Raw genomic sequence first — 27,906 nt, 5'->3', positions numbered from 1 at the left:
CTAGAGTAAAATTGTAAATGTTTAGGAGAATTGAGTCATGGCAGAGATGTTTAAGCTCAACAGAAATGAGGAAACCGTTATAGAACGTTAATGTTATTTACTAATAAATTAAAGAGGAATTTTGTGCAAAGATACCGTATATACTGAAATGTACTATTATTGAAATATTTTTCCTTTTTGTGTACATCTCCTATGCAGTGTAATAATCTTATGTACCATTAGTGAATTTAATGTGTTACAACTGCAAAAACGTGTGCATGTTTACGGTTTGTGGTCAATAGTGGTATATAAAATCTTAAGAACTAAGAGAACTTAAAACATGTTTATAGTCAGATTACTACCTTTCACTCCTGGTCTAGCATAAATAAATAAATAAATAAAGTTTCTATATAAAGTTTTGAAGTTTGTGTCCATGATGAATTGCTCCAGCTATGTTTAGAGCTGAAATAAAACAACTTGTAACGGGATGCTGCATATTACAGATAAAATCATTCTAAAAATAGTTTTATGCCCAATGACCATTTCTTGCATTACCTACAAATTAAGATATATATGTATTTTTTAAATAAGCTAACTTAGTGACACACACTGTCTCAAACCAGAACATAGAATTTAAATGATTACTAAAAATGATAATATACTATAATAAACAAATCACTATAAACAATAACAGAAATAATTGATATTAGCTAATTATATTAATAAAAATATAATAGCAGTTAATAACAAAACTAATATAAAAAAATAACAGAATAACTACAATTTTCATAAATTTCATTAATTAATATTTACTCAAAAATCCTGAGACAGAAATCCACTGTTAAAAATACAATCAAAAGTTGTTTTCTTTAAAGTTCAATAAATGCATGATGTTTCCAAAGTCAGTGAGTAATCGTGTTTAATAATCGTGATCTCAATATTGACCAAAATAATCGTGATTATGATTTTTGCCATAATCAAACAGCCTTATCTCAACAGCTGGGGGGGAAAAAAAGGGAAAAAATCAATTGCACAAGTTGCATTTACATACAGAGTGCAGCATTATCAAGTCCAGCATCATGGGGCTAATGTATATTTTTATAAACCACGATGCGTCTGAAAAAGGAAGAACAAATCCAAATAATTTTAGTTATAAAAATTTGTGTATTGAGAGAAATTATGGGCATATCTTATCAAGTTTGTTCGAATTCGCCAGTTTTTATTTTTCTCCGTTGACACTGGACTTATGATACACCCTCTACTACACCGCTATTGTACATGAGAGAAAAAATTGTCTCAAATCGTCAACCTTCACATTACTGGTAAGATGCAGAATAAACCAAGATATCAATAGCAGAAAGCTAGCAACATCACTGCAGATATTTTAGGAACACTGTGTTGAAAGTGCACATGAAGAAAAGCGCACGCTTTGGTTAGCCGGGGGTTAGCACAAGCTCACCGTTGAGACCGTTCAACGTTGAGAAAATAAACGCAGGCCGCATGTGAGAAACGCTGGAAGCTTTGCTCGTATGTGAGCTCATACGCTCAAATGTGGTGCAGCGAAACAGAAAATTGTATCTAATACAGAATTCTGTATTCGGCTGTCAGGTGCAAAATGATCTTTGCTCTCATCACACTGAACTACGATTACAAAATAAAAGTTTACTGTAGTTGATAAAGAGCATGCTTCAGAGATGATCTGCTCCAATGGAAGTAATAATCCAGAAAAATAGGGAATTCTGGAATTTGTGTGTCAGTAAAAACCCACGCTTTCACAAACATTTCTGAAACAAAGGAGTTGTTAACAGTTGTGTGCTGCTGCTGTCCAATAGTAAAAGCTGGGCTGGTTACAGTATTAATCCTTCGTGGGGAAGTTAGAATAAATATCGCAGATGTAGTGTAAATATGACAAAAAATGGGAGCAGTGTGATTATATAGTTAACATGTATACACCAGAAAATTGGCAAAATACATCAGATCATTAACCATTTGATGCTTTTTGTTTGTTTTTTTGTTCAATAAGTGATTCTTTGGAGATTTTTCCAGAACAAATTGATGGACCTTCCACAGCAAATGTTGGTGAAAATGTAGCATTAAGGTGCAGCATCTCGAACATTCAGAGCTCAAATACAGAGGTTAAGATGTGTTTGTATAAAAATGACGTTGGAGAGAAATTGCTTTGTGTGTACTCATTTATATCTTCCAAAGAACGCCACAGGATCAATTCAACATGTCTAGTCTGATGTCAACATTTGCGAGTTGTGTGTATTATCCAATATGGTTTTATTGCTGATGTACAGTATGCAACTGAATATACAGTTAAGTGATGAGTTACAGGCCTGGAAATGAAAAGCTTTGATGTGAATATTCAGGAGCCGACATGGTGAACTGTTTCTTGTGGAATCACCAAATGGTACTAGAGTAAAATGGTAAATGTTCAGGAGAATTCAGTCATGGCGGAGATGTTTAAGAGGGGAAGAGGGGAAGCTGTTATAGAACGTTAATGTTAATTACCAATAAGCAGAATATGTGAAAGTGGAATATTTTTTACAAAGATGCTGTTATTACCTACGTATATAAATAAAGAGATAGTCAGTTAATATTACAGAAAAAAATACAAAAAAACTAATATAATAAACACAATTTTCATAAATGAATACAGTCAAAACAAACTTGCTCATCTGTGAAACATGGTGGAGGTAGTGTCATGGATTGGGCTTGCATGACTGCTTCTGGAACAGGTTCACTAATCTTTATTGATGACTTAACTCATGATGGTAGCAGCAGAATGAATTCAGAAGTTTACAGGAACATTTTGTCTGCCAATTTACTGAGAAATGCATCGAGATTATTCGGGGGGGAACTTTTTTATTCAGCAAGACACTGATCCAAAACACACTGCCAACTCAACAAAGGACTTTATCAGGGGGATAGGGGGTGGAAGGTTTTAGACCGAAAAACAAAAAATAAACATTTCTTCTACAAATGATACTCGCACAGAAGTCAACTACTTTATATTTCGATATAATAAACGATGAGTTTTGATGTTGTTGTTGTTGTTGTTACATGTGCTGTTTGTTTTTGCTCGCTTGGAGTGAGAAGCAAAACACGGAAGTGAGAAACGCTAACTTGTTTTTAGACAGAACACCTAAAAAAAAAATGCACACATTTCCAATAAAATGAACTGAATACTGATTAAAAACACTGAGAATAAGTTAAGCAATACCTTCTAAGCCCTGAAATATCACCAGCAGCATGATGTTGCCGTCTCTTTAAGTGAGCAGCACCGCCATTTAAACTTCTTCTTCGTCGTGTTTTTCTACTGCGAATTCCCCTTCTTCTTCTAATGCAGGAGGTGCACAGCTGTATTGCGCATTACCGCCATCTAGTGATGGTATGTTTATGTTCTTGAGAAGACCGGTGTTGCCTTGAAAGAACGAACGAAGGACAGGACATAGAAAGCACCTTTGCTATTGAGTTTACCTTTACCTCAGGATGGAAGCAAGCGTAGTTTAATGCAGATACTTCTGAGAGATAAATTCGAGGTGTCTACAACCTCATATATCTCAGTCTAAGTACATCAAAATCATTCTTTTTAGATGCGTATTTAGCTTTATTCTAGGAAAAAATCTGGCATCGCATATACATTTTATTCATTTATGTATTGAGAAACTTCATTTAGAAATTCTGAAATTGAAAGAGCAGTAAACAGTAGTCAATGAAACAAAGTCAGTATTTGGTTTGATGACCCTTTGGTTTAAGAAAAATAATTAGTAGTCTCAGGTACAATCTGTGCAGTTTTATTAGGAAATTAGCTAAAGCTTACTGAACATGTTACAGAACCAGACACGGTTCTTCTGGAGACTTTGACTGTCACACTTGCTTCTTATATTTCTAATGTTTGGAAATCTAAAATGTTTCGTACTGACTCGATAATGTCATAAAGTCATAATAATAAAGTGTGTATTAAAAAAACAAAACAAAAAAAAAACAAGGTCCTAAGACTTCTGCACGGTGCTGTATATCCGGTTGTAATACACCAATGATCAAACAGACCACTAAAGAACCTTTCTAGAAAGTTCCTGTCAGTTTACAGACCCTGAGGTGAGAACTTTTCTGAGCGTAGTGATGGGTTGGTTGATAAAGAGACAACCCTTACGCGGTGTACTGAACTATATCAGTGTGAAAATGGTTCGAGGAACTCATTCATGGCACAAAATGAAGCTACTGAACACCATGTGTAAGTATAACTATTCAGTATAATAGCCTTTGGTAGAGGGGAGATATTTTAATATACATTTTCTAGAGTCTTAACAAGCTTTTTTATGTTGTTCTAAGTTTTAGTCCTTCTCTTGTTGTCTGCATGTCTTCAGGAAGGTAATGTCATTTTTTTAAATTAGTTTGATATCTTGCTTTTGTTATGCAATTGTTCCTTGTATGCAATTTTCTCTTAAAAGAGGATTAGTCATTATGCATAAGTTTATGATGTGAAGTTTGATTTCGTTTGGTTTGCAACAAAGCGCTAGGTAGAACTCTTACCTTTCTACTTTTGCACATATGGACAATGAGGTTGTAAATTGCACTAATCCTTTTGTTTGTAATCTTGGTTAATGTTACTGTCCTTCGATAGCCTAAATTTTATGCTGCTGTCACTCATTTGTATTATCCCACATTGACAATCCTATCCTATGCTTCACCAGTACTTCTGCGTATTTTCTGATATACAGTACTGCACTACATATCATTCTACCATTCTTTTATATTCTTGTCATATTTCTATTTCTATTTATACATCTACCGTCCCACGTTATATACGCATGATCACCCTGCCGTAACACTTTAATTTCCCCATAAGGGATTAATTAACGTGTATCTTGTTCTTTTTTTCTCTCCCATAACTAGAAAGTCTGGGTTCTTTAAGTCCAGCTCATATTTACAGTGGTGGAGTGAGCAAAGTGAATGAAGACGAGAGCGTCATGTTTAAGTGTAAAGCTGATAGTATAACAGGAAGCAAAATCCATATGTACCTTTTCAAAAACGGTGTGAGAGTCCGAATGGATGCTGTCAAAGCTCCAAGAGGCAATACAAAATTTCACTTTGGCAATGTCACTGCAGAAGATTCTGGATTGTACACATGCCTTTACTCTGAAAAGAAACTTGATGTCAGTAAGACCACTGCAACAGGACACAACTCCGTCTCACTCCAGGTTTTGGGTAGGACACATTCCTGAGCTTGTCATTACATAATCGTAGATCTTTTAGCGTGTTTTTCATTTAATAATCAACATGCATTTTGTATTTAGGCAAAATATTACCGGCGAAGATTAAAAGAACAGAAATGACACTGACCTGCACCTTTACAAAAATTCAAAGCTGTACTCAAGTCTACGTTTATCTCTGTTTCAACGGGATCGGAAACAGACAGAAGCAGGTGAACTGTAGTGATATGACCACTTCCACGACGTTTCACCTTAGTAACGTTTCAGAAAAAAGCTCTGGCAACTACAGCTGTGTGTATTCAGTGTCTAACTACAATCTCAGTGAGGTGAACAATACAGGAGAAAACACCATCTTTGTTCATGTGAACGGTAAGTAACTACGTAGAATTTCTATAAAATGCACATTTAATATCGGAAACGTTTCATTTTTGAAACTGCACGTTAATAAAAAGATGTAGCCAGTGTATGTTTTGAAAAATATTTGAATTAATCGACGTTAAAAAAAGGTTTTTTTTCTAGCCAGTCCATACACACTTACTATGCTTCTGATTCATTCATATTACACCAGCAAATATCACCATAATGAAAGTTGAGCAAGACCTCGAGATAAAATGTACTATATGTACTAAGGGAGTTTTTTTCCCTGTAAATTAATTCAGTTGGACTGTGACTATTCTATGTTTTACAGGCCTACATTGGAAGAGAAATCTTTTCAGATTAATATGCTCAGTCGGAGTGATCTTTTTTGCATGCTGCATCGTGGTTTTTGACATCAAGAAGAGGTGATCCTCCACCAATTCTTCAACTGCACTGCACTGAAATGGTGCTTCATAACTTTTTTTTTTTTTTATGTAAATAGACCACGTAATGAGGACTGATAACTGAATTCTTCTTTTTCTCTCTTTCATGTAAATAAAAAGCAGTATTGTTAATAAAAACATTTATGGCAAGCGAAAGGTTTTGATGAATAATTTTTCCAAAGAGAAATTACCTGCAACGTTTGAACAGAACCTTTAAGAGTTTGTTATTGTTGTTGTTGTTGTTGTTTAACCTCAATTTATACAGGTTCGTTAACACCTATTTTTTATATATATATATATATATATAATTTATATATTTTTTTTATTTTAGATATTTTCAGTAACTCAAATAAACACTCTTTACAACCGTGGGGAGAAGAAAAGCATCTCAGAGTGCGCAAACCTTGAGGCGGATGGGCTACACCAGCAGAAGACCACATCGGGTTCCGCTCACTCCTGTCAGCCAAGAACAGGAATCTGAGGCTTCAGTAGGAACAGTCTGGGAAAAGGTTTGACCAGGTGACAGTTTTCTGCTCTTCAACTGTCCAGTTTGGGTGAGTCTGCCCCCACTGTAGCCTCAGATTCCTGTTCTTGACTGATAGCAGTGTGGTCTTTTGATGTTGTAGCCCTTCTGCTTCAAGATTCAAAGAGCTGAAATATTTAATTTTCTGAGCTGAAATAAATCTACCTAGATGTTTGGATGTAATATGTCATTACAGTTTTGAGCAAAATGCACGTACATATGATATATGATGTATGATATGAGTAAAGTATGATTCATTTTATTTCTGAAGCATTTGGGTTGTAATTGGTGAAACTAGCAGGTTTGAGAATGATATGCTCAGACTTTTGAGTGGAAAGTATTGCTTATATTTTGTTGAGTTGCTCTGTAGTACATGGATTTGAAAGAGAGTGGAACTGAGAAGTGAAAGTGTATTAATGTAGTCCGTTAAACAAGCTATGAATCTAGCATTACAGCATTACAAATGACTCAAAATTTCGAATTAATAAACTTTGCTGAAACATCGATATCCATACTTACTATTAGTTCAGCCAAACTTATCTGAATGCATCAAGAACTAAAGAAACAATAAGAAATACTCTAGAGCGTTCCAGCAGTTCACAGGAACCTGAAATGAGAACTGTCAGTGTGTGGAGTTATTTGTAGGCGTGGAAGTGGTTTTGAAATGAGTAGGTGCAGTGTTCAGAACATCGGTGTGGAACGAAACATAAGCTCTGGTGTGCAACAGGTTGGAGAAGCGATCATAAAAATAGCTGCGTGGAATTCAACATGAAACCCGTTTTGATTGCAGTGTGTAAGTATAAATAGTCATTGTTGTCATCTTTGCAAAACAGCTTGTGAGGAAAAGAGACGAAAATCTATTTAACGTCGAGTCAAATTTACTACCGTTTACAATTTGAAGGTTAAATCATAACAAGCTGTTCTTTACTCTTTATAACTTTCAGTTTTAAACATCTTGTCCACATCTCTTCAGGAAGGTAACGTCATTTTTTTTATTATTAGTTTGTTTGTAAGTTGCTTGTTGCAAGATGCTTTTATTAATCATTACAAGTTTATGACGTGAAATTTCCAAGGGAAATGATTTTCCATGAATTTTTTCCCCCCCCGTAACTAGAAAGTCTGGATCCTTTAAGTCCAGCTCATATTTACAGTGGTGGAGTGAGCAAAGTGAATGAAGACGAGAGCGTCATGTTTAAGTGTAAAGCTGATAATATAACAGGAAGCACAATCCATATGTACCTTTTCAAAAATGGTGAGAGAGTCAAAATGGAGGCTTCAATAGATGATACAATATTTTACATGACCAATGTCACTGCAGAAGATTCTGGATTGTACACATGCCTTTACTCTGAAAAGAAACTTGGTGTCAGTAAGACCACTGCAACAGGACACAACTCCGTCTCACTCCAGGTTTTGGGTAGGACACATTCCTGAGTTTGTCATTACATTATCGTAGATCATTTAGCGTGTTTTTCATTTAATAATCAACATGCTTTTGTATTTAGGCAAAATATTACCGGCGAAGATTAAAAGAACAGAAATGACAATAAAAACAGAAGAGACCTTGACACTGACCTGCACCTTTACAAAAATTCAAAGCTGTACTCAAGTCTACGTTTATCTCTGTTTCAACGGGATCGGAAATAGAAAGAAGCAGGTTTACTGTAGCGATATGACCACTTCCACAACGTTTCTCCTTAGTAACGTTTCAGAAAAAAGCTCTGGCAACTACAGCTGTGTGTATTCAGTGTCTAACTACAATCTCAGTGAGGTGAACAATACAGGAGAAAACACCATCTTTGTTCACATCCATGGTAAAATAATCCCTATAATTGTTGAGATATAATTGAATAACTGTTGATAAGTTTCGAAGTTAGTAAATGTTTTGTGCATTATTTTCCACAGAAAAAGACGACGTTGATGCTGTGAGTGTAATAATTAGTGTTTCGGTTGCTGCAATAGTGGTTCTGTTGGTTCTGTTGGTGCTGTTGAGATTCTGCTGGTACCGCGACATTATTTCATTCAGTAAGTACATTGTGATAGACCACTTCATTACTGCCGTACATTTCATTAAACGCCATTAACAGTGATTCTCCAAATCTGATACAAGATCATGATGAGTACTGTGCAAACATTAATGCTAGTTGACCCTCATGGGCATAGACAAAATTTTCTTTGTGGGCGAACACAAGGAGATTTACAACATGTTGGATCGTTGTCAATATTCCAACAATATTGCCATGTTGCAATGTGAAAATAACAGCTTGTCTATTTTTGGGATGTTCACCGGTATGCGATGTGTTATCCTACTTTAACTGTGGCTGCATACAGTCAAGTCAAACAAGCAGCTCAAATTCTCTTGATTTTCCGTCTCCAAAGCTATAGCAGAGGCAAACAACCTCCTCATCACCAGAGTTAAACCAATCTTTATTTAATAATTTTAATTATTAATTATATTATTTAATAATAGTACATCTCATTTAAATAGCAAGTTAGGCTAGTTAGTTAGTCAGTATTATCTGACGATATATATATATATATATATATATATATATATATATATATATCAGATATATATATCGTATATATGTAATATTTAATATTCCATTCATAAATGTTATGATTTCACAAAATTACATCTTTTACTGCACATTACGTCCACACTCATGCCACTCTCCTATCATCTTCATCTTCATCTTTTCTAAATTAAAAGTCAGTACCAGTTAACTCAAGCACTTCATTCAGAAAAAAATATATATATTAATCAAAACATCTAGAGTGTCTAGACTGCTGATACCATTTATACCGGACTTTTTATTTTAGAATCTAATGTTTAAAATGATAACAAAACACGTATAGGGATTTATAAAGTGATTTCCTCTTTGACTGTATTGTGGCTGTGCTTAATTTCAATGTATTTCATTTCAATTCAGATGCAACAAGAACAGCTACCGTATGCTGCCGTTTGACTGGCTGTTAAATGTAAATGAATAAATAAATGAAATGAAATGAAGTGAAACAAACACCTATTGTAATGAACACATTTTCTGAGCAGGGTTCAATTTTAAATGTAAAATGTGTGGTCTAGACCTCAGTTAACGAATGTGTTTTCAAGGCCAGATTATTTACGCTCAGCATTGCTGGTTCCTGTAACTTCAACCAAAGTGTAAGGTCACAATGCAAACACTTTCAGTCTCGTTTCCTCCTTTATATTCCGTTACGTTTTGTTTATACTCGTGAAGTTCTGTGAAATTAGAGATGTACGAATTTAAAAGAATTCAGACGATTTAAAAGAATGAACGTGTGCACATTTTTATCATAAAAGCGAAATCTGTATAATAAGAACATGCATAAGCGTGTGATAACGTGTTCGTCATACATGAACAGTGCTACGGCAGGTCTTAGCTATTGTTAATATGAAGCATTTACTGTGCATTTACGTATATTTTTTTAATAAAAGTTTATATTTATACAATGAAACTAAGATAAGTAATAGCGATGCAGCTTTGCACAGGATTTCTGGTGAGCAATTCTGTTCAAATAAAATGTATATCTACTCGAAAGGTTCTTTCAAGTTAGAGACATTGTGAGCAGTCCCTTTAAAATGAAAAGTACAAGTGAAATTCCTTGAAATTTTATTTCACATTTACATCTTATTAAATCTAGTACAAATTTCATTTGGCTCCCACTCAAGCCTTTCTTCATCTTTTCCATCATTAACTTTTACCATTACTATGTCTTTTTTAGGGGCGTGCCAAGATCCTGCTGTAAGGTATCACTATTTCAAATATTTTGTATTCAAAACTATACAGAGTTGAAGCAATGTTTATTAAAACACGCTCACATGAATCAATGCATACTGAGTAAAACACTTCCACATTCCTCTTCCTCTCAGAAACCCTCCAAACATTGAGCCTTTCTACTATGAGATCACGGCAGGTATTTTCCCCTGCTTTATCCATCACTATCACTATTTTATTCTCATATCAAATTGATCCCACTTGTATACCTTTCATACCTTTTATAAGGAACGCTCTACATGGATGAAAACGGAGAGCTGTGAGTTTTTTTTTCCCCTGACCATCATTGGGTGAACTTTCTTACAAATTTAAATCATACATTATAAGCAATGCTTATGTCAATACTGTGTTATTGTACTGTTTTTCATTAGAAGTTTTGGTATAAAGTCTTGTGGAAGTCCAGAGGAAGTTCTGGAGGACAGCGTGAATGTTCCATACGCCACCGTACAAATGCTTGGAGGTAACAGCATTTCATTTCATCTCAATATTATTTGTATTGCGCTTGGATTATATATATTGTGCATTATTGGAATATCGGAGGAGACCAAGTATAATGATGATCTATTCTATATAAAATTCATCTATCTATCTATCTATCTATCTATCTATCTATCCAGATAAATTAGGACAAAATTTGATTAGATAAAAATGATAAAATAACTCAAAAAACCTAGCCTTAACCTTTTATGTGGAGTCATGTGGGAAAGGAATCTAACCGCCAACCCTACGATTGGTAGATAACCCGCTCTACCACCTGAGCCACAGCCGCCCAATGGTCAGGTGTGCACATACTTTTGGCAATATAGTGTATGAATGACAAAATGGAACGCATTCCAGTAAAAATCCAATAGCACTCTAGTATATTGCCACCATGGTGCTGCATGAATTGGCTTAGCTGTAGTTAATTATCACATTAATCACTGCAAAGTTGGGTTCATTGAACAATATGGCTTCCATCATTATTATTATTCGAACAGCTTATAAAATAGCACTTGATCCAGCACATCATATTATTTTGCATTTTATATTAATCACAGAAGAGCAGACTTGAGCAGTGATATCTACAAATACAGTAGTTCTTGTAATTTATACAGAACTCAGTGAAAACTATCAAATCTGTGTGACTTACGCTCTTCCATTTCTCTCTTCCAAGGTGAACAAGCTGTGGACAAAAACGCAACACTGTGAGTTATTTCCACTGACCCTGAACTTAATCTTATTTTTTTTCCCCAACATTTACACCAAACATATTGTTCTGTTGTTTAGATTATCACCGTAAATGGCTGTGATTTTTTTTTTAACAGAAATAGAGAGGGAGTCTATTATGACAGTATAAGGGCACCATACGCTACAGTGCAGAGACGTAAAGGTAATGCAAGGCGTGACTTGTCTACATGTGACTTGAAAATATTGTCAGTGATATCTAATTATGTCACTCTTTCCTCCAGACAAAACAGGGGACGAGCAAGTAATGCAAAGGTGAGTGAAAGCCTGAACATTACAGTAGAGATCGTACGTTTACATACGCTTTGCAGAATCTGCTAAAAAAAAAAAAAAAAAAAAAAAAAAGATTTTAAGAGGGATCATAACAATTGTATTTTTTTTTTTATTGAGTCCTGCCCTGAATGCGCTATTTCACATAACAGATGTTTACATATACTCCACAAGACACAATAATAACTGAATTTACACAAATGAACCAGTTCAAAGTTTACACATGCTTGATTCTTAATCCTGTGTGTCGTTACCTGGATGATCGATGACTGTGTTTATGTTTTGTGAGAGTTGTTCATGAGTCCCTTGTTTGTCCTGAGTGGTTAAACTGCCCACTGTTCTTCAGAAAAATCCTCCAGGTCCTGCACATTCTTTACTTTTCCAGCATCTTCTACATATTTGACCTCTTTCCAACAGCGGCTATATGATGTTGAGGTGTTGAGATCCATCTTTTCACACTGAGGACAACTGAGGGACTCGTACACAGCTATTACAAAAGGTGCACACGTTCACTGATGCTCAAGAAGGCAACACGATACAATAAGAGGCAGGGGGATGTAAACTTTTGAACAGTATATATATATATACACCCCCCCAAACAAAATAATAACAATGTACACCTATCATCCTGTTCAAAAGTTTACACCCCCCTGGGTCTTAACGTATTGTGTCTTCTTGAGCATAAGAGAATATTTTGTACCTTTTGTAATAGGTAAATATTATTAATAAATAAAATTTTTATGCTGAGCTGAGAAAATGAAGACTTATTATTAACATATTTCCGTGTAAAGTATTTTAATATGATTGACCTTTAACACCTTTAACATTTTGACCTAAACAGACCAGAAACAGAGAAGACAAACTTTACTGTAGATGCCTGAGTTGTTGTTTTTTTCTTGTTCAATTTTAGCTTCAGCAGTAAAACCAGTGTGATTTACAGCAACGTGAACCCCTGAGGTACATGAGACCAACAACAAAAACCACACAGAACATCGAACTGCCTAAACTGACTAAACTAACAGCCTTTTATAGTGAAAGCCTCTTTATAGTGAAATTGATTGTTTTTCTTTTCTTCTCTTTTTTCTTTCTTTTTTTTTTTTTTTACTATTATTTGTTTACTGTACTGTTCACTACTGTTTGTAGTGTTTTGTACTGTTCTTTTTACCAAAAGAAAAGACGGAACAAGATTGATTGATTGCTGTACATAATCACAGGTCAAACCAGCAAAATGAGATGGTTATATAAATAAGTATATAAATATATAAATAAATAAAACTAATAAAACTAATAAATAACACACATAATTTCTTACGTGTAATGTATTCTGTGATTTTCATGATTTTATCATGTATTTAATGTATTTGTGACTATTTATATAATGACATAATGACACTTATTAAAACATAACACTGTGATATGATTGCAGAATTAGAGGAATAAGCATCTTGGGTGATGTATTTTTGTGTATTTATACTAAATTATGTATGAATGTTTGTACAAATATCAAAATAAACAGTTAAATGTATATGTATATTTTTTCATATAATTTCATAAGTAATATGTATAAGGAAAATGTGTAAGGAAACAGGAAACATGCAAACTGCTAATGAACAGTAACCCAAATATAAGATTACTAAACATTTTTTTTTTCTCATTTCAAACTTGAAATAGTCTCGTGCTATGGGCAGATTGTTTTTAATTTTTAATTTTAAGCATTTACAATATTTCTAGAAAGAACCAACATTTATCTGGCAATAGAATGAGATATTTTAAAGCTTGAAATGAGTAAATGCATCTAAAAAACAACAACAAGATGAATAATCTTATATTTGATGTATAATACTCTCATAACAAGAAATATTAGATCAATTTTCCCATATTCAAGATATTTTCACTTGCTCGGGTATAATATTTTGCAGTATGTCCTTTAGCAATTGTAGGATGTTGAAAAGAAACTATGAAAACTGAGCAAATGAGTTTATTTACTTCTTACCTAATGTTAGAAGTGTCCCGTGTACTTCTGACCTAATGTTAATGTTAAAGGTAAATCCAAAGCATTCCACACAGTATTTTTCTCTTAGAAAGACAGCAAGAGATAGAAGTATATTAGCAAGCTAAGAATGCTTAACTATTCAAATAATAGTTTTAATAGAAAACTATTTTAATACTTTTAATAGAATTAAAAATCCACAGACAAATTACACTTCTGCTTCTCAGTGTGTACAGGTAGATTAAGAAAGAATTATAGCTTTACCTTTAATAGGTAATAGAAAATTATTGGTGAGGAACAGACCGGTCATACATCTGAGGATGGCCCAAATCATTCTTTGTATTTTGGATCATCCCTTATGCACCGACTTACGGATGTTGCCCATCCCTAAAGGCCATCCCTTTAGAGTACCAAGAGGTAGGACTAAAAGAATTAAATACCCCTAGGTGGCTGTGGCCATTGGGTTATTGAATTCTAGTTGTTCTGATGATAGATAATTTATTTGTATAAAGGCGGTGATCTTATCTTATGTAACTTGCGATTTTATTTATATTTGTGTATATATATATATATATATATATATATATATGTATTGTTATGCCTTTGTATTTGTACTGTATTTGTTTTTAATATTACTACAATGTTGTATTGATGTAGTTATGGTAATGGCACGTCCCCAAGAGAGACAATGAAGTTGAAGTTATCTCAGACTCTTATGAAGGTCTGACACTGGAGACTCCTTACAAAATACGTTAAATAAACATCTCCTAACAGAAAACACCAACATACACACAAATACATGCACACTAGGACTGAGAATCTCTCGGCGCTCCGTCCCGGGTAACATTTTATGTGGGATATGAAATTTTATGTGTTTTAAATGTTTGTTTTTTTTACTCAATAGCTTATGATTATGATTCTTCCCAGTATGACAATTATATAATAATATTCGCATATTTTTTTTAATCAATATATTACCGTCGATTTCCTTTCAGAATGTTTAAATGTAAAACAAACAAGCAAACAAAAAATGCACAGGTATTACACAGTGTGTCAGTGCATCCTTTTAAGAGAAAGAAGATCCAGAAATCAATCATTTTTCTCTCTATTTCTGTTCATTTATATCCCAAACACTGGGCATCATAAAATAAGAGAAAAACATCAGACTGAGATGAGTGTTTGACCAAAAGGTGGCAGGCTTTTCCATATTAAAAAAAAAAAAAAAAAGTCCTTCATTCTGATTGGCTGTCTTTCCTGCTTGGGGGGGAAAAAGGCCCTCAGGAAAAAAAAAAAAAAAGACAGAAGAGCATCTTTTGCAGAGCAGGAAGAGAGGGAGGAAGAGAGGAGGAGGAGGAGAATATCACAGCATATATGTGATGTGTGTGAATGGAAAACGCCAGGTGAGAGTGTGTGACGGGATTAGAAGGTGAGGAAACAGAGCATGTCTCCATGTGTGTGCTTGATGTATGCAGGGTCTTTGTGCACTTCTTTGGAAGTGAAAGGATTTCTACCAGTCTGTGCAGTCATGTATTCACTTTACATAGTGAAATGCAATATGAATAGGTATAGTTGTGTTTCAAGATGCTTTAGAATTGGTTTAATAAATGGATATCTTTTTTTCATTTGATCTTCTTTGTTTGTATGCAGTATGTTCCGCTTACTCAGATTAATAGTGTCGTCACCACGCTGAAGCTCTACAAGTGGCAACATGCTACGAGCTCGAATCTCATTCTCCTGTCTGCTTACGCTCGCCTGCTGCTGCTGCTGCTGCTGCTTCATCTGCTCCACCCTGGGTGAGTTCATGTAACCTTGCCTAGATACATTACCTTCTGTCTAAAAATTTCAATTCTCACACTGACGAGAAAAATACTTTTAATATCTTTTCAATGCCGTAGTGTCATTTTCACATTTTCCTAACCATGAAAATGTGAAAATGGAAAAATTAACACTTAAATAAATTAGGATCGGTGTGAGTATAGGCGTAATCGCAATATTTTCATGATCATGAGCATAATGCAGGAGAACCTGGTAAAGAGTGGCGTTATTGTATAAAGTATAACTCAGAAAACCATGCGTTTTTTAAAAAAAAATTTAAAATCCCTCTTATGGATACTGTAGATTTCTACCTATGCTGCTGTAATCATAAAGATTACTGTCTTGTGCTCATCCCAGGCCTCGTATTTAAAATCTTCTCATACTAATCATCCTTTTAGACATACACACACAGTACTGTTTGACATTACTCCTCTGCACCTGTACACTGGAATGATTTATGATCCACCCATCCAACGTCAACCAGAAGATCATTTTAGTCTGATTCCTCTCAAGGTTCCTTCCTCATGAAGTTTCTCAGGGAGTTTTTTTTTTTTTTCTTCCTCCCACTATCACCTCTGGCTTTTTCATTAGGGATCTAAATCTCCATCTGAGTTTCTGTAAAGCTGCTTTGCAAGAATGCCTATTGTCGAAACAATAGCCGCTAGACAAATACAATTAAACTGAACTGAAAGAGGTTGAAGTTGGTATAAGCACATTATTGAAACATATGGTTAAGCACGCTGCTGCTGCAATACATAATCGGATCAGCTTTTCTCATTTCCTCAAAAAAAACCCATTTATATCCACCTACAGTTTGTGTTCACTTAAGCGTTTTTACTGTATATTAATATTTTAAGAGTAGATATAATCAAATTGCTGAGAGTGTGAGTTTCTAGGACAAAAGTGCTTATATAAGCTATTTGCTTGTGTCTGTGATTCCAATAAAAAATAAAAACAATTCAATATTTAATTACTTTTGTACTAATTTTAGGACTTCAACCGCAGTGCTATTGAATGCTCCATTCAGACTGATTAAATGGTGATAATTCATTTTGTATAGCAGTAGCTCAGACTGCAATTCTGACTGAAAGACAAATCGCAGGTGTTGTGGATGATCCACGTAATATAAGACAAATATTAGAATAAACAGATTTAAAATACATGCTGTAACAAATGGGGGGAAAAAAGTATCATTCTTAAACTGGTGAAGTTTTAAATTAGGAGATGTTTATTGACCATTTATGGAAGGAGTCTCCAATGCCAGCACTTTGTAAGAGTCAGTATGTTTTCCATTATGGGAAAGTTCTCAGGACAGAGCTTTCTGGTTTCTTGGTAACATGACAAGCTTATTTTTTTGTGCTATTAACTTTAATATAACTCTAAATGGATTTAAAAAAAAAAAAAAAAAAAAAAAAAGGCATGATAAGGCAGTTTGGGACACGTTGTCATGGAAAATAATCAGCGTCAGGGATGTAACTGACGAGTTACTGTTACCACAACACAAAAGTTGATTCACAAATCAGTTGGGAATTTTTTTTTTTCTTATTTGTTACAGATCTTATAATTCAGTCAGCTGTATTTAGTCATTAATTAGATGAAGTAGCCTATTTACGTGGCATAAATAGTGAACGTTCAGCAAAACCAGCTGTAAAAAAAAAAAAAAAAAAACGGGACAATGACTTTTATACCTTTGCTTGTCTGGATAATACCCCGCTCTCAGTGGGCCGTAACATTTGCTCAATTGCAATCAAAAATGGGATCGAACATCCCACTGTTACAGCAGATTTGAAATGTCAGTCCCCCTGTTGTAGGTAAATGTCACCACTCCACCTACATTCCTTTCATTAAATTAAATAATAAATAAAATAGCCTCGCCTATTGTATGCACAAGAAATGGATACTATGCTAATAAATGTATGCAGACAGAAATCATTTTATAATATAAAAGCATTCAGTTTTGCTAAGTAGCCTGAATTATTTGCCATGGTTAATAGTGTAATAGTAATAGTAATAGTATCAGGTCAGAGGATCATTGCTTGAAATAGAAAGAACCACTTTTTAGGGGGAGAATACCCAATACTATGCCTTTGTAATGCCACGTTAGGCTGTATGTGGAACCAAAGAAAACATTAGCTAAGGCTAATTAACCACAGCTTTATTCCTAGTCTCTCACATGTTAGCTAGCATGATATCTGAATGGCAACAGTACAAACTGTTGTGATAAATACAAAGTGTATGTTGCAGCAGAAATATTACAGTGATGGTATTGTCACATCTGTTAAAGTTTAGATTTGTTTAGATTTTTCTTTCGAAATTGTGTCTGGGTGTGTGTTTGGGGGGGGGGGGGGGGTTGACAGGTAAAATAGTAAGTAGTAAAATAAAAATAGTAAGCACCAGAAAATTAAAAAAATAAATCATACAAACAACAACATATGACAGCGACTCATTAAACCATATCTAGACTTCCATCTATCATAAATTGTGCCTCATAACAGAATCTGCTCCTTCAGTAATGCACTTCGTCTGACTAAATCTTGTTGGGCTTCCTGCTATAATTCATTGTATAAGCGCAAAATTAGATTACTGAGGACGCCACTAATGGTGGCTCTGGCTTTACAGAGGAAAATTGCCCAAATTAGTTCGTAGAATCTCGGATATATTTCCCACATTTCCCTGTAAGCAGAAATATACTTATGAGGCTGCAGTTTTGCCAAGTCATGTCATTACTGTTCTGTCCTTTTGAAGGCTATTGTGCCATCTAAACATTTTCCATTCGCTTGCATTTGAGAAGTTTTATTTTAAGATTTAAAGAAAGGTTCCTGGTAGGTAATTGCTGAGACACTAAAAGCTTGTGTAAAAGCTTGCATAATGGAGCAAGAAGAGGAGGAGTAGAAGAATAGGAGCGATATTGATCAAGCATCAGTTCCTGCGCCAAAACACACAAATTTTTCTAGCTTTATCATTCAAACAACCCCATAATTCAAGTCTATATAATCCAAATACACTCGACATGATAATATGATGAAGAAGAAACAATGAGAGGATCCAGACTCGAAAGGGAACACATTCTCATCTGGGTAACATTGGATAATGGGATTATAAATCATTATAGTATACAGGAATAGAGGGGCAAAGTGTGTTGAAAAGGATGTTCAGTATGAGCGTATTTGCTTTCACGTAGAAGAACGTTCTTCCCAAATTTGGGTTGATTCTTCAATTCCATGTGTCTCTTTTTTGCACATGCAGGTTTGTAAACTCTTAGGCACTCAGTTCATACCTTCTGTTGTTTTTTAAAAAAAAAATATTTTCCTGTGGTAACAACACTCATATGGTGAAGAACAGAGCTTTTTGGATGTATGGCATGTCATCATGCAAGATTGTCTGCAAACATTCTTGTATTAAGAAGATTTTTATTCATCATATAGGCTGGCACGATATGTATATTTTCCACGATCTTCTCATTGCAAGCTCTAATACCACAAAAAGGAGCTAATTCCAGTGCTCCAGTCCTACGAACGTCTCATGTTATATACACCGACAACTATAATGACCCCTTCCCCAGCATCACGAAAGTAGAAACAGTAGTAAAACAAGTAATGTGACAAGTTGAACCAATCATCTTACTCAGCATGCAGCAATGAGAGCAGATAGAGTGAAGTCTGGGCTTAAAATGCCCGAGTCTGGAAAAACCACAAGTGTGTAAATGACCAAAGACTCTACAGGATCATCTTCATGAGTACAGAAGCAGTTCTTAAGTCCAAATTTATAGTATCTTTCCACTGAAGCAAGGGTGAGACTTGGAATCTCCAAGCAGAAGTAAAGCATCAGAATTGTTTTGGTCATGATATGTTGGGAAACATTTGCAAACATACTGTGCATGATGCTTTTATTTTGCCTCAGCTCCCCCCAATATATCTTCGTATGCCAAAACTGAGGACAAGCTATTGAAAGAGCTCTTCAGAAAATACCAGAAATGGGTGAGACCAGTGGAAACTCTGAATGGGACAATACGGGTCAAATTTGGACTGGCCATCTCTCAGCTAGTCGACGTGGTGAATACTGATTTACTTTGTACATGGTCAGGATTGTGGTTCAAGATTTAAAATTTTTTGACATACTGATTTCTAGAATTAAAAATGTTGCCTGATAATTGAATTTGTTGAAAAGTGTATTTAAATATTTTAACCATCTTGTTCAAAGGATGAAAAGAATCAGCTGATGACGACCAATGTATGGATGAAGCAGGTAATGCATTACATTAAAGCTCCATCACACTGAAGGTCTAAATATTATATAATACTTTTACACTCACCCCCCTCCCCCCCCCTCCCAAAAACTGGCTTGACTATGATAATACAATAAATCTTGATGGAAATTTACCAGCAAGACTCAATTTTCATCTTTCTCTTTCCGTCCTTCTCCTCCTCCACCTCTTGCACCTCCGGCCCACGTGTGCTTTTTCCTGCCTTGACAGCTTTATGGAGATTGTATCTGCCCATTTCTGCTGGAGCGCCATTGTTCTCAGAGGGGTCAGGAGGTCGTATGTTGCCTAGAGCAATTTCTTACAGGATTAGGGCGACAGAACGAAAGGTTCTTTTGGTTCATAGATGGCTTAAGCGTTGAGCGAAGCAGAATGAAAATAGGGGTGGAACTGTTTCTATCCGCTCCTGTAATGCTAGTGAAAAACATGTCCGTATTGAGCTAGGCATTATTCAGAAGTTATGACCCTCAGAAGACTGCATCGACAAATCGATAGAAAAATAAAATCACCCTGAGCACTGCTAACTGAAATTGCCCTCCTTGTGAGTCTCAGATTGATTGAATATAACGTCTTGTGTTCAGGAATGGGTCGACACAAAGCTGCGATGGAACCCTAAGCACTACACGGGTATCACGTATATCAGAGTGCCATCAGACTATATATGGATTCCAGACATTGTGCTCTATGATAAGTATGTACAATACATTCATAATAATTTATTGCATGTCAAAATGTGTGTAATTACAAGAAAACTGCATGGAAATTCTATTTCTATTTAGAGTTGTTTATCTCCTTGGACTTGGCAATGTCTCGTTTCTTTGAAAATTCACTTTGGTTTATAGCGAGAAAGCTAAAGTACATAATACTATTGATGTGGCGGTCTGGGAAAACCCATCAGATGTCACTGTGGGTCAACTTCTGTCAAACAAAAATGACCAAAAATCGTTTTTTCACCTACAGTGCTATGAAAAAGTATTTGCCCCATCCTGATTTCGTGTCTTTTTGTGTACATCTTGTCGTGGAAATTAGACAAACCCTCGCAGACTCGTCCTCTCAGATGAAGAAGTTGAATACAGGATAGCAAACGAGAGCACTCTGAGGCGCTTGTGCTTTACATGTACTATATATAGTTTGCGCAGGGCACGATACACTTCTATGTATCGATAAGGAGCAGTTTGAGGCAGTTCAAACAGGCTTTGTTTCAGGGTCTTAGCAAATTTGCAGACGAACCCTTAACAGAAAAACATGTTTGTGTCTCTGTAAGAAGATAAACATTCTGTACTAATCTATATGACATGACATGACCTTCTTGGGTGCGTATCCTTACGCAGGCATAGAACACAACGTACAGCCTGGAATAAAAGACAATTTCTCTCACAATCTCATACTAAATTGATTCAGAAATTAAAACAAAATACAGTTTTTAAATGATATTGTTATTTATTGAAGTTATCCAATACCAACTAGGCCTGTGTGGAAATGTATTTGCCCCCGTAGTTACTAATTCCCCAAATCTATGAAACTGCATTCATAATGGGGTTCAGCTGGACTAGACGCAACCAGGCCTGCAGGTGCGTAACCTGTCCCTGAATATGAGGAACTTTCCACATGTAAATATTGACATGTAAACCTTTTGACTTAATTCTCTGACTATGAAGAGTGTGCTTTTTGTACACAGTGAATGTTATGCTTTGATCAAGTTGTTGGTTATGTGCAGTAGCAAAAATTGACATAAGTCTAATCCATTCAGTTTGACAAAGGTATAAATACCAGCTGTCAATTATCAGACAAAGTTATCATGTTTAAATGCTAATAAAAAAGGAAAATGTACATACGGACAACAGAGAACAGTTCAGGAAAGCCTGCGGTTTTCATTAGAGACAATTTCAGCATTTTGTTCCAGGCTGCCACACATTTATTATTCCATCAATACTTATTAAAAGAAAAAAAAAGAAAAAAAAAAGCCGACAGGGAATGTTTTATCGACACGTCAATGTCCTGTTGAGGTTGCTGCCATTTTGTCTGGCATATTTGTTTATTATGTGCAGTCGAGCAATATCAAATTACAGCTTCCAGAGTAACCAACTAATAACTACGAGTTAGATAAAGACGTGAACGCTTCTAGCTTGTAATTACCATAATTCTGACGTGACATGAACAATATTATTGGCAAACCCTCTGAACGGCTACTACAAGTACTGTACTGACCAGAGCTTAGAAAACTGTGTGTTTTCATAACTCTACACATTTAAAACTCTTTAACCTTAAACGTTAATGAATCGTGGATGGTTTCACATTACCACTCCTCGTGCTTTAAAGTTAAGAACTTCAGACAGGATTTCATTTTCCAGGGTGTATCTGGATAATAAGCCTCAGGACAGTTAAAAGAGCATAAGGGGTTGAAAAGTTCTAGGTTTAAAAAGGTATTTAAAAATGTATGATGTGGTAACCTTATAACCTCTATACTACATTTTTAATGTGTATTCCATTAGATACCATATACAGTAGCACTGCAGTGACCGTGCAAACATTTGATTATTGTATCTAGGACTAATTAAGTAGCATATATCAAGGTTAATGCCACATGAATACTTATTTTTAGCATATTATTATCTGTACACTTTTTATTGTCTACAATGCAGATTCACTAATTTGCAAGTCTGACTGAAAGTAAGTGAAGGAATATAACTGGTGGAATAAATAATGATATAAATGGATATGCTTTAATAGTGCAGATGGGAAATTTGAGGCCACAGCTACCAAAGCCGTAGTGAAGCATGATGGCACCATCTCATGGACGCCACCCGCTAACTACAAATCAGCCTGCACTATTGATGTTACCTTCTTCCCCTTTGACCTTCAGAACTGCTCCATGAAGTTTGGCTCATGGACCTATGATGGCTCACAGGTATTTTCACCTATACATATGCAGTTATGGTAAGACACAATCTGAAAGACAGCAAAGTTGACTAAAATGGCTTATTATACATGATGCTACGATTGGGGTGCCATTTAGTTCTTTTTTTGAAACATGCATTTAACCATAAAAAATGTGTTAACCTATGTCAGGCAACTAATTCTTTAAAGTGCTCTTAAGAAAGCGATTGAGACGTATGAGTAAGAGAGCTGACAGTATTCGAGGTGAGAATTAGCAAATAGACTAAATGTGTCTCAAGGACACAATTCTAATGATTTGCAGTTTTGGTAATGACTCCATCACTCAATATCACAATATCAATGACAATAAAGAAAAGAAATGAAAACGGTTCTTCTTTCCATGAACTTTAGGAAATTCTGATGTTGCAACTCCCTGTTGAACATGTGACCTGTGGAATATTCCAAAAGTTGTGAGTGAATGTTATGAAACATGGAGTACATTTTTCATAACTTTGAATCAATAAGACATGGAAAAGGATGCCTCAAGCGTGAGATGTGAAATGGATTCACACATTAATCAGTGCCTCCAGGATTTAGAGATTTTGCGATTAACGCAGAATATTTAATATTCGCAGGATATTTAAATTGCCGCAGATTTGGGCCAAGACACATCATGTGACGTCATCACAATGCGCCATGTGACGTCATCATGATGCGCATTCAGCCAACGCCCCCTCCAATTCACGTGCGTCGAACATGAGTACAGCTAAGAGGTTTCATTTACCAACAAACGCCACTGGAAAAACCATGCCAAACAATTTCATGCAATTTCGTAGTTTTCCGCAAAAAACAAGCACAAAAAGCTCCGCAAATTGGATTGCAAATTTAGAAGAAAAAAAAAAAACTGCAGAATAATCAAGCATTTGTGGCGCAACAATCACAAAAATAGCCACGAAATCCTGTATGGACTGATTAATGCAAAAAATATTAAGTATTTAGTGTAGTTATGGTGGATTTGGACAAGCAAAAATTCTGTTGAAAGTGCTGTAGAGGTTTTATTAATGTTTTAGATTATTTATCTGAAACAAGCACATAGGATATTGTGTAGGACACTATACTTCTTCTAAGATGTCTTTTACCGTTACTTTACATTCATATTTGTACACGTAACTATGCATGCGAATATCAGTTTGACACAAATGGCACCCCAATCACACTTACAAATATACAAATACTTAGCTGAACTTGTATACAAAGATTTCTTAATGAGAAATTATTCTTTAACCCTCAGGTTGACATACTCCTGGAGGACGTCCATGTGGACAAGCGAGACTACTTTGACAATGGTGAATGGGAGATTGTGACAGCTACAGGGAGCCGTGGTTTGAGAACGGACACGACAGGCTCCTATCCTTTCATCACTTACTCCTTTATCATCCGGCGTCTCCCTCTCTTTTACACGCTGTTCCTCATCATTCCCTGCATTGGTCTGTCCTTCTTGACTGTGCTGGTCTTCTACCTGCCCTCTAACTGTGGAGAGAAAATCTCTCTTTGCACTTCCGTTCTCGTCTCACTCACTGTGTTTCTCCTGGTGATAGAGGAGATCATCCCGTCTTCCTCAAAGGTATGCTTGATGTTCTAGGGCTATGTTTTAGGTAACTGTTGATATAAGTAATATAACCAGTCCCTAAAGGATTTTGCGATTGCATAAATTAACACAAAATCAAGCAAACCCCACAATCTACTGAGGAGCTTGACATTTTTAAATAAAATACAGCAGATTTTCTGCAGATTTGGGCCAAGATGCGCCATGTGACGTCATAACAACGTGCACTCAGCCAAAGCCCTCTTTGATTCACATGCGTCGAACAGCTAAAATGATTCATTTACCAACAAACATCACTGCGAAAGACCCTACCAAAACAATTTCGTGTAAATTCAAGTAAGCACAAAAAAGCACAAAAAAACTCTGCAAATTGCATTGCAATTTAAAAAAAAAAAAAAAGCCGCAGTAAACATCACACATTTTTGGCCGCAACAATCACAAAAAAAAAACCTCCACGAAATCCTGTACAGACTGTATGAGGTGAGATTTCCTGTGAGGAGATGTTTATTTAACATTTTTTTTTGGAAATTGTCTCCAGTGTCAACACTTTCTTACAGTCGTAAATTGTCATTTTAGGGTTCAGACATGGGAAAGTCTCTAAGATGGAGGTTTTTGTGGCTTTTGGTAAAGATTTTGGTAAATTGATATGATATAAGAGCAATAAATCACGTTAAACTGGTTATTGGAGAATAATCAGTTACAGGGTGTTCAATATTTTCCTACAATAGCATGCACTGTTGTGTTTTATTACTTGCTTGTCTTTGCCATTTTGTCCTATGGGTAAGCAAACCATTGCATAACTATAGATTTGTTGGAAAAATTATGTTTAGTATTGTTTCACTTGTACTGAAATGGCTTATTTAAAAAAAAAAAAAAAAAAAAAAAAACAGCATTCTTTGTGGGATGGTCAATTCAAATTTAAAGCACGTGGAATATAAAATGATAACCCCTTCCCTAACCCTAACTTTCAACCGTGTATCTCTTCATAGTGGTACATATTGGTACAATGATGTTACAAAGTGTGATGCCATGTTGATTTTTTCACATGTAGTACATACTCTGAATTTCCTCTCCTTAGGTCATCCCGCTTATTGGCGAGTATCTGGTCTTCACCATGATCTTTGTCACACTCTCCATCATCATCACAGTCTTTGCCATCAACATTCACCACCGCTCCTCGTCCACGCATCACGACATGGCACCTTGGGTCCGCCGTGTCTTCCTGCACAGTCTTCCGAAGCTGCTTTGCATGCGCAGCCATGTAGACCGCTATGCAACAACAGGAGGGAGTCACCGAGCTGATGGAACAGCAGCGCTAAACTGTGGGGAGGGCTTAAAACAAGACAGCAGCCTTCTGCTAAACTCTGCAGCACACAAACTTCAAGCAGCACTGGACTCTATTCGATACATCACGCTCCATGTGGTAAAGGAGAATGAAGTCAGAGAGGTAAGAAGAATGGCTCTCAGTGGGTTTGTCCTTCTCGGGAGTAAGTAATCTTTCGATGTGAGTGATGGCCCTTGTTGCTTACAGTAATGTATTACTTTCCTCTGCGTTCCATGTGTTCCATCATCTTCCATTTGTTAGATATACTGTATACATATATATAGAGATTGCTCATATCTTGAAGCTAATTAGCTAGTTAAGTGCATGACTACAGACACAATCGAGTAGATTCCTATATAGGGGGCGACTCAGACTTGGTCATTATCCATTTATAAGGAAGTTTCTAATGCAGCACATTCTGTTTGTGCCCTCAATAAAACCTAATCGACTCACTGGCCAGTGTTTGGCTATGAGCTGTGGTGTTTTCTTTTCATATCGCACATAAAAGATATTATTCAATTCTGGTTAACGTCTGTATATATTCTCTATACGTTAAACCGTGAGATGACTGACTGTTGTGCTAGCAGGAGAGTTACACCATATGACAGATTTACGCTTGGAATTCCACATACAGTACATGCCCGTGTGTTCCTGATCCTGAAACGGTTGTATGTCATTCGTGCATGCAAATTAATCCACTCAGTAAAAGCTAACTTACGTTGTTGCATCTCTCCACAGGTTGTTCAGGACTGGAAGTTTGTCGCTCGAGTTCTAGACCGTGTCTTCCTGTGGGTCTTCCTGTCAGTATCTGTGCTCGGTTCCGCTCTGCTGTTCATTCCTGTCATTTACAAATGGGCCAATATCATTGTTCCAAACTATGTTGATAACAGTAGCTAAGCTAGCAAACTTACAGTGGAGTGTACAGAAAAAAGCACAGGGATTTAAAGATTTTCTGTCGTCATTAAGATTGATTGGTTGGGTTAGTAGTGCATTAGTAGTGATAAAATGAAATGAATTTGATCTTGTCCCACTTTTCACTAAGATGGCCGTCATTGCTACAGAATTACAGTATGGTTCCATTTTGCAGTTATTTGTTTCTTTAACATACTGCACATTGTTCCTCATATACAACAAACACTGTATATTATATTATAATTTTGGGATATATATATAATTTTGGGATATAATACAATTAATAAAAAAATTTTTTTCAAAGTTTGAGATACTTGAGATGCTTCTATTATGAATTATTATAGTTAATAATTAACTTTACTTTTGGTTAAAACTTTACTTTTGGTTATTAGGAACCATTGTTCCTAATAACCAAACACTGAACAACTCCATTCCCAACAACCAATCACTGATCACCATTGCTGGGTTCACACGTCTCAGAGGAAGCACGTGATAGCCTTCACCATGTCAGTTGTGCCTTCGTCAGTGGATTAAAGTATTAAAAATTTTTGCAAGACATTTTGCAAAAAAAAAAAAAAAAAGTGTTCATTTCCTCCATGTTTGGAGACTTTTGGGACACCCTGTAGTATTTTGTAAATAGGTACGTAAATAGGCTGTGGTCCCATGACCAGAAATTAGTTCTAATCTACTATTTATAATCTGATCAAATTCTATTCTATTCTGCAGTTGTTCAGAAAATATTCCTTCATTTAACGTGTTTTTAATATTCAATTGTTCATTCCGATAAAACAAATATGCAAATGAGTCTATTGCATCATCTAGCGTCGTTTTTTGGGGGGGTTTTTTGGAACCGCTGACTACTTTCCCCTGAAAATAGTTGCCAACCCGACCTGCTCTCTCGGGTCCTCTGGGCTCGGACTTCTCTCTGTCCCTAGATTTCGTCTCTCAACCATAGGTGGCAGGTCTTTCAGTGATGTAGCACCTAAAATCTAGAATTCTCTCCCTGACTATTTTCTCAGTGACTGTACTGTGCATTTCTGTTCTGTGTTTGGTTGCTCATTGTTTTTCACATTGTATGTTTGTCCATGATTGTTCATTGTTTATGTATCCTTGTATTGTAAAGCGTCCTTGAGCTCTGGAAAGGCGCTATATAAATTAAACATATTATTATTACTACTATTATTATTATTACGATTATTAACACTGAGACTTTGACGGGTTTGACAGAAACCCTGCCTCCTCTATCACAGAAAAAAATAATTAGCAATAAAAACAGCATTTTGCTGTAGTTGCTAAGACTAACCCT

General features: G+C 35.7%; 2 protein-coding genes across 2 annotated transcripts; both read left to right on the top strand.

Moving 5' to 3' along the window:
* Positions 1-6,931: 6,931 nt before the first annotated feature.
* On the top strand, positions 6,932-13,340 carry LOC128606465 (uncharacterized). The gene is made up of 13 exons (XM_053622608.1): positions 6,932-7,314; positions 7,466-7,498; positions 7,636-7,938; positions 8,027-8,335; positions 8,427-8,546; positions 10,269-10,293; positions 10,417-10,460; positions 10,550-10,580; positions 10,693-10,781; positions 11,475-11,505; positions 11,626-11,690; positions 11,770-11,800; positions 12,726-13,340. Exons 1-13 carry the CDS (start codon positions 7,290-7,292, stop codon positions 12,769-12,771), a joined length of 1,152 nt encoding a protein of 383 aa, XP_053478583.1. The 5' UTR covers positions 6,932-7,289; the 3' UTR covers positions 12,772-13,340.
* Positions 13,341-15,108: 1,768 nt separating this feature from the next.
* chrna5 (cholinergic receptor, nicotinic, alpha 5) lies at positions 15,109-26,968 on the top strand. Its single transcript, XM_053622600.1, has 9 exons — positions 15,109-15,231; positions 15,453-15,598; positions 19,521-19,672; positions 19,821-19,865; positions 20,463-20,572; positions 22,612-22,789; positions 24,050-24,382; positions 25,443-25,811; positions 26,427-26,968. The coding sequence occupies exons 2-9, from the start codon at positions 15,514-15,516 to the stop codon at positions 26,583-26,585; spliced, it is 1,431 nt and encodes a 476-aa protein (XP_053478575.1). The 5' UTR covers positions 15,109-15,231; positions 15,453-15,513; the 3' UTR covers positions 26,586-26,968.
* Positions 26,969-27,906: the final 938 nt, after the last annotated feature.

This window comes from Ictalurus furcatus, chromosome 4 (genome assembly GCF_023375685.1).
Source record: "Ictalurus furcatus strain D&B chromosome 4, Billie_1.0, whole genome shotgun sequence".
NCBI classification, from domain to species: Eukaryota; Metazoa; Chordata; class Actinopteri; order Siluriformes; family Ictaluridae; genus Ictalurus; species Ictalurus furcatus.
The sequence above is the reverse complement of the archived record's forward strand: the minus strand, read 5'-3'. Positions and strand labels throughout refer to the sequence as shown.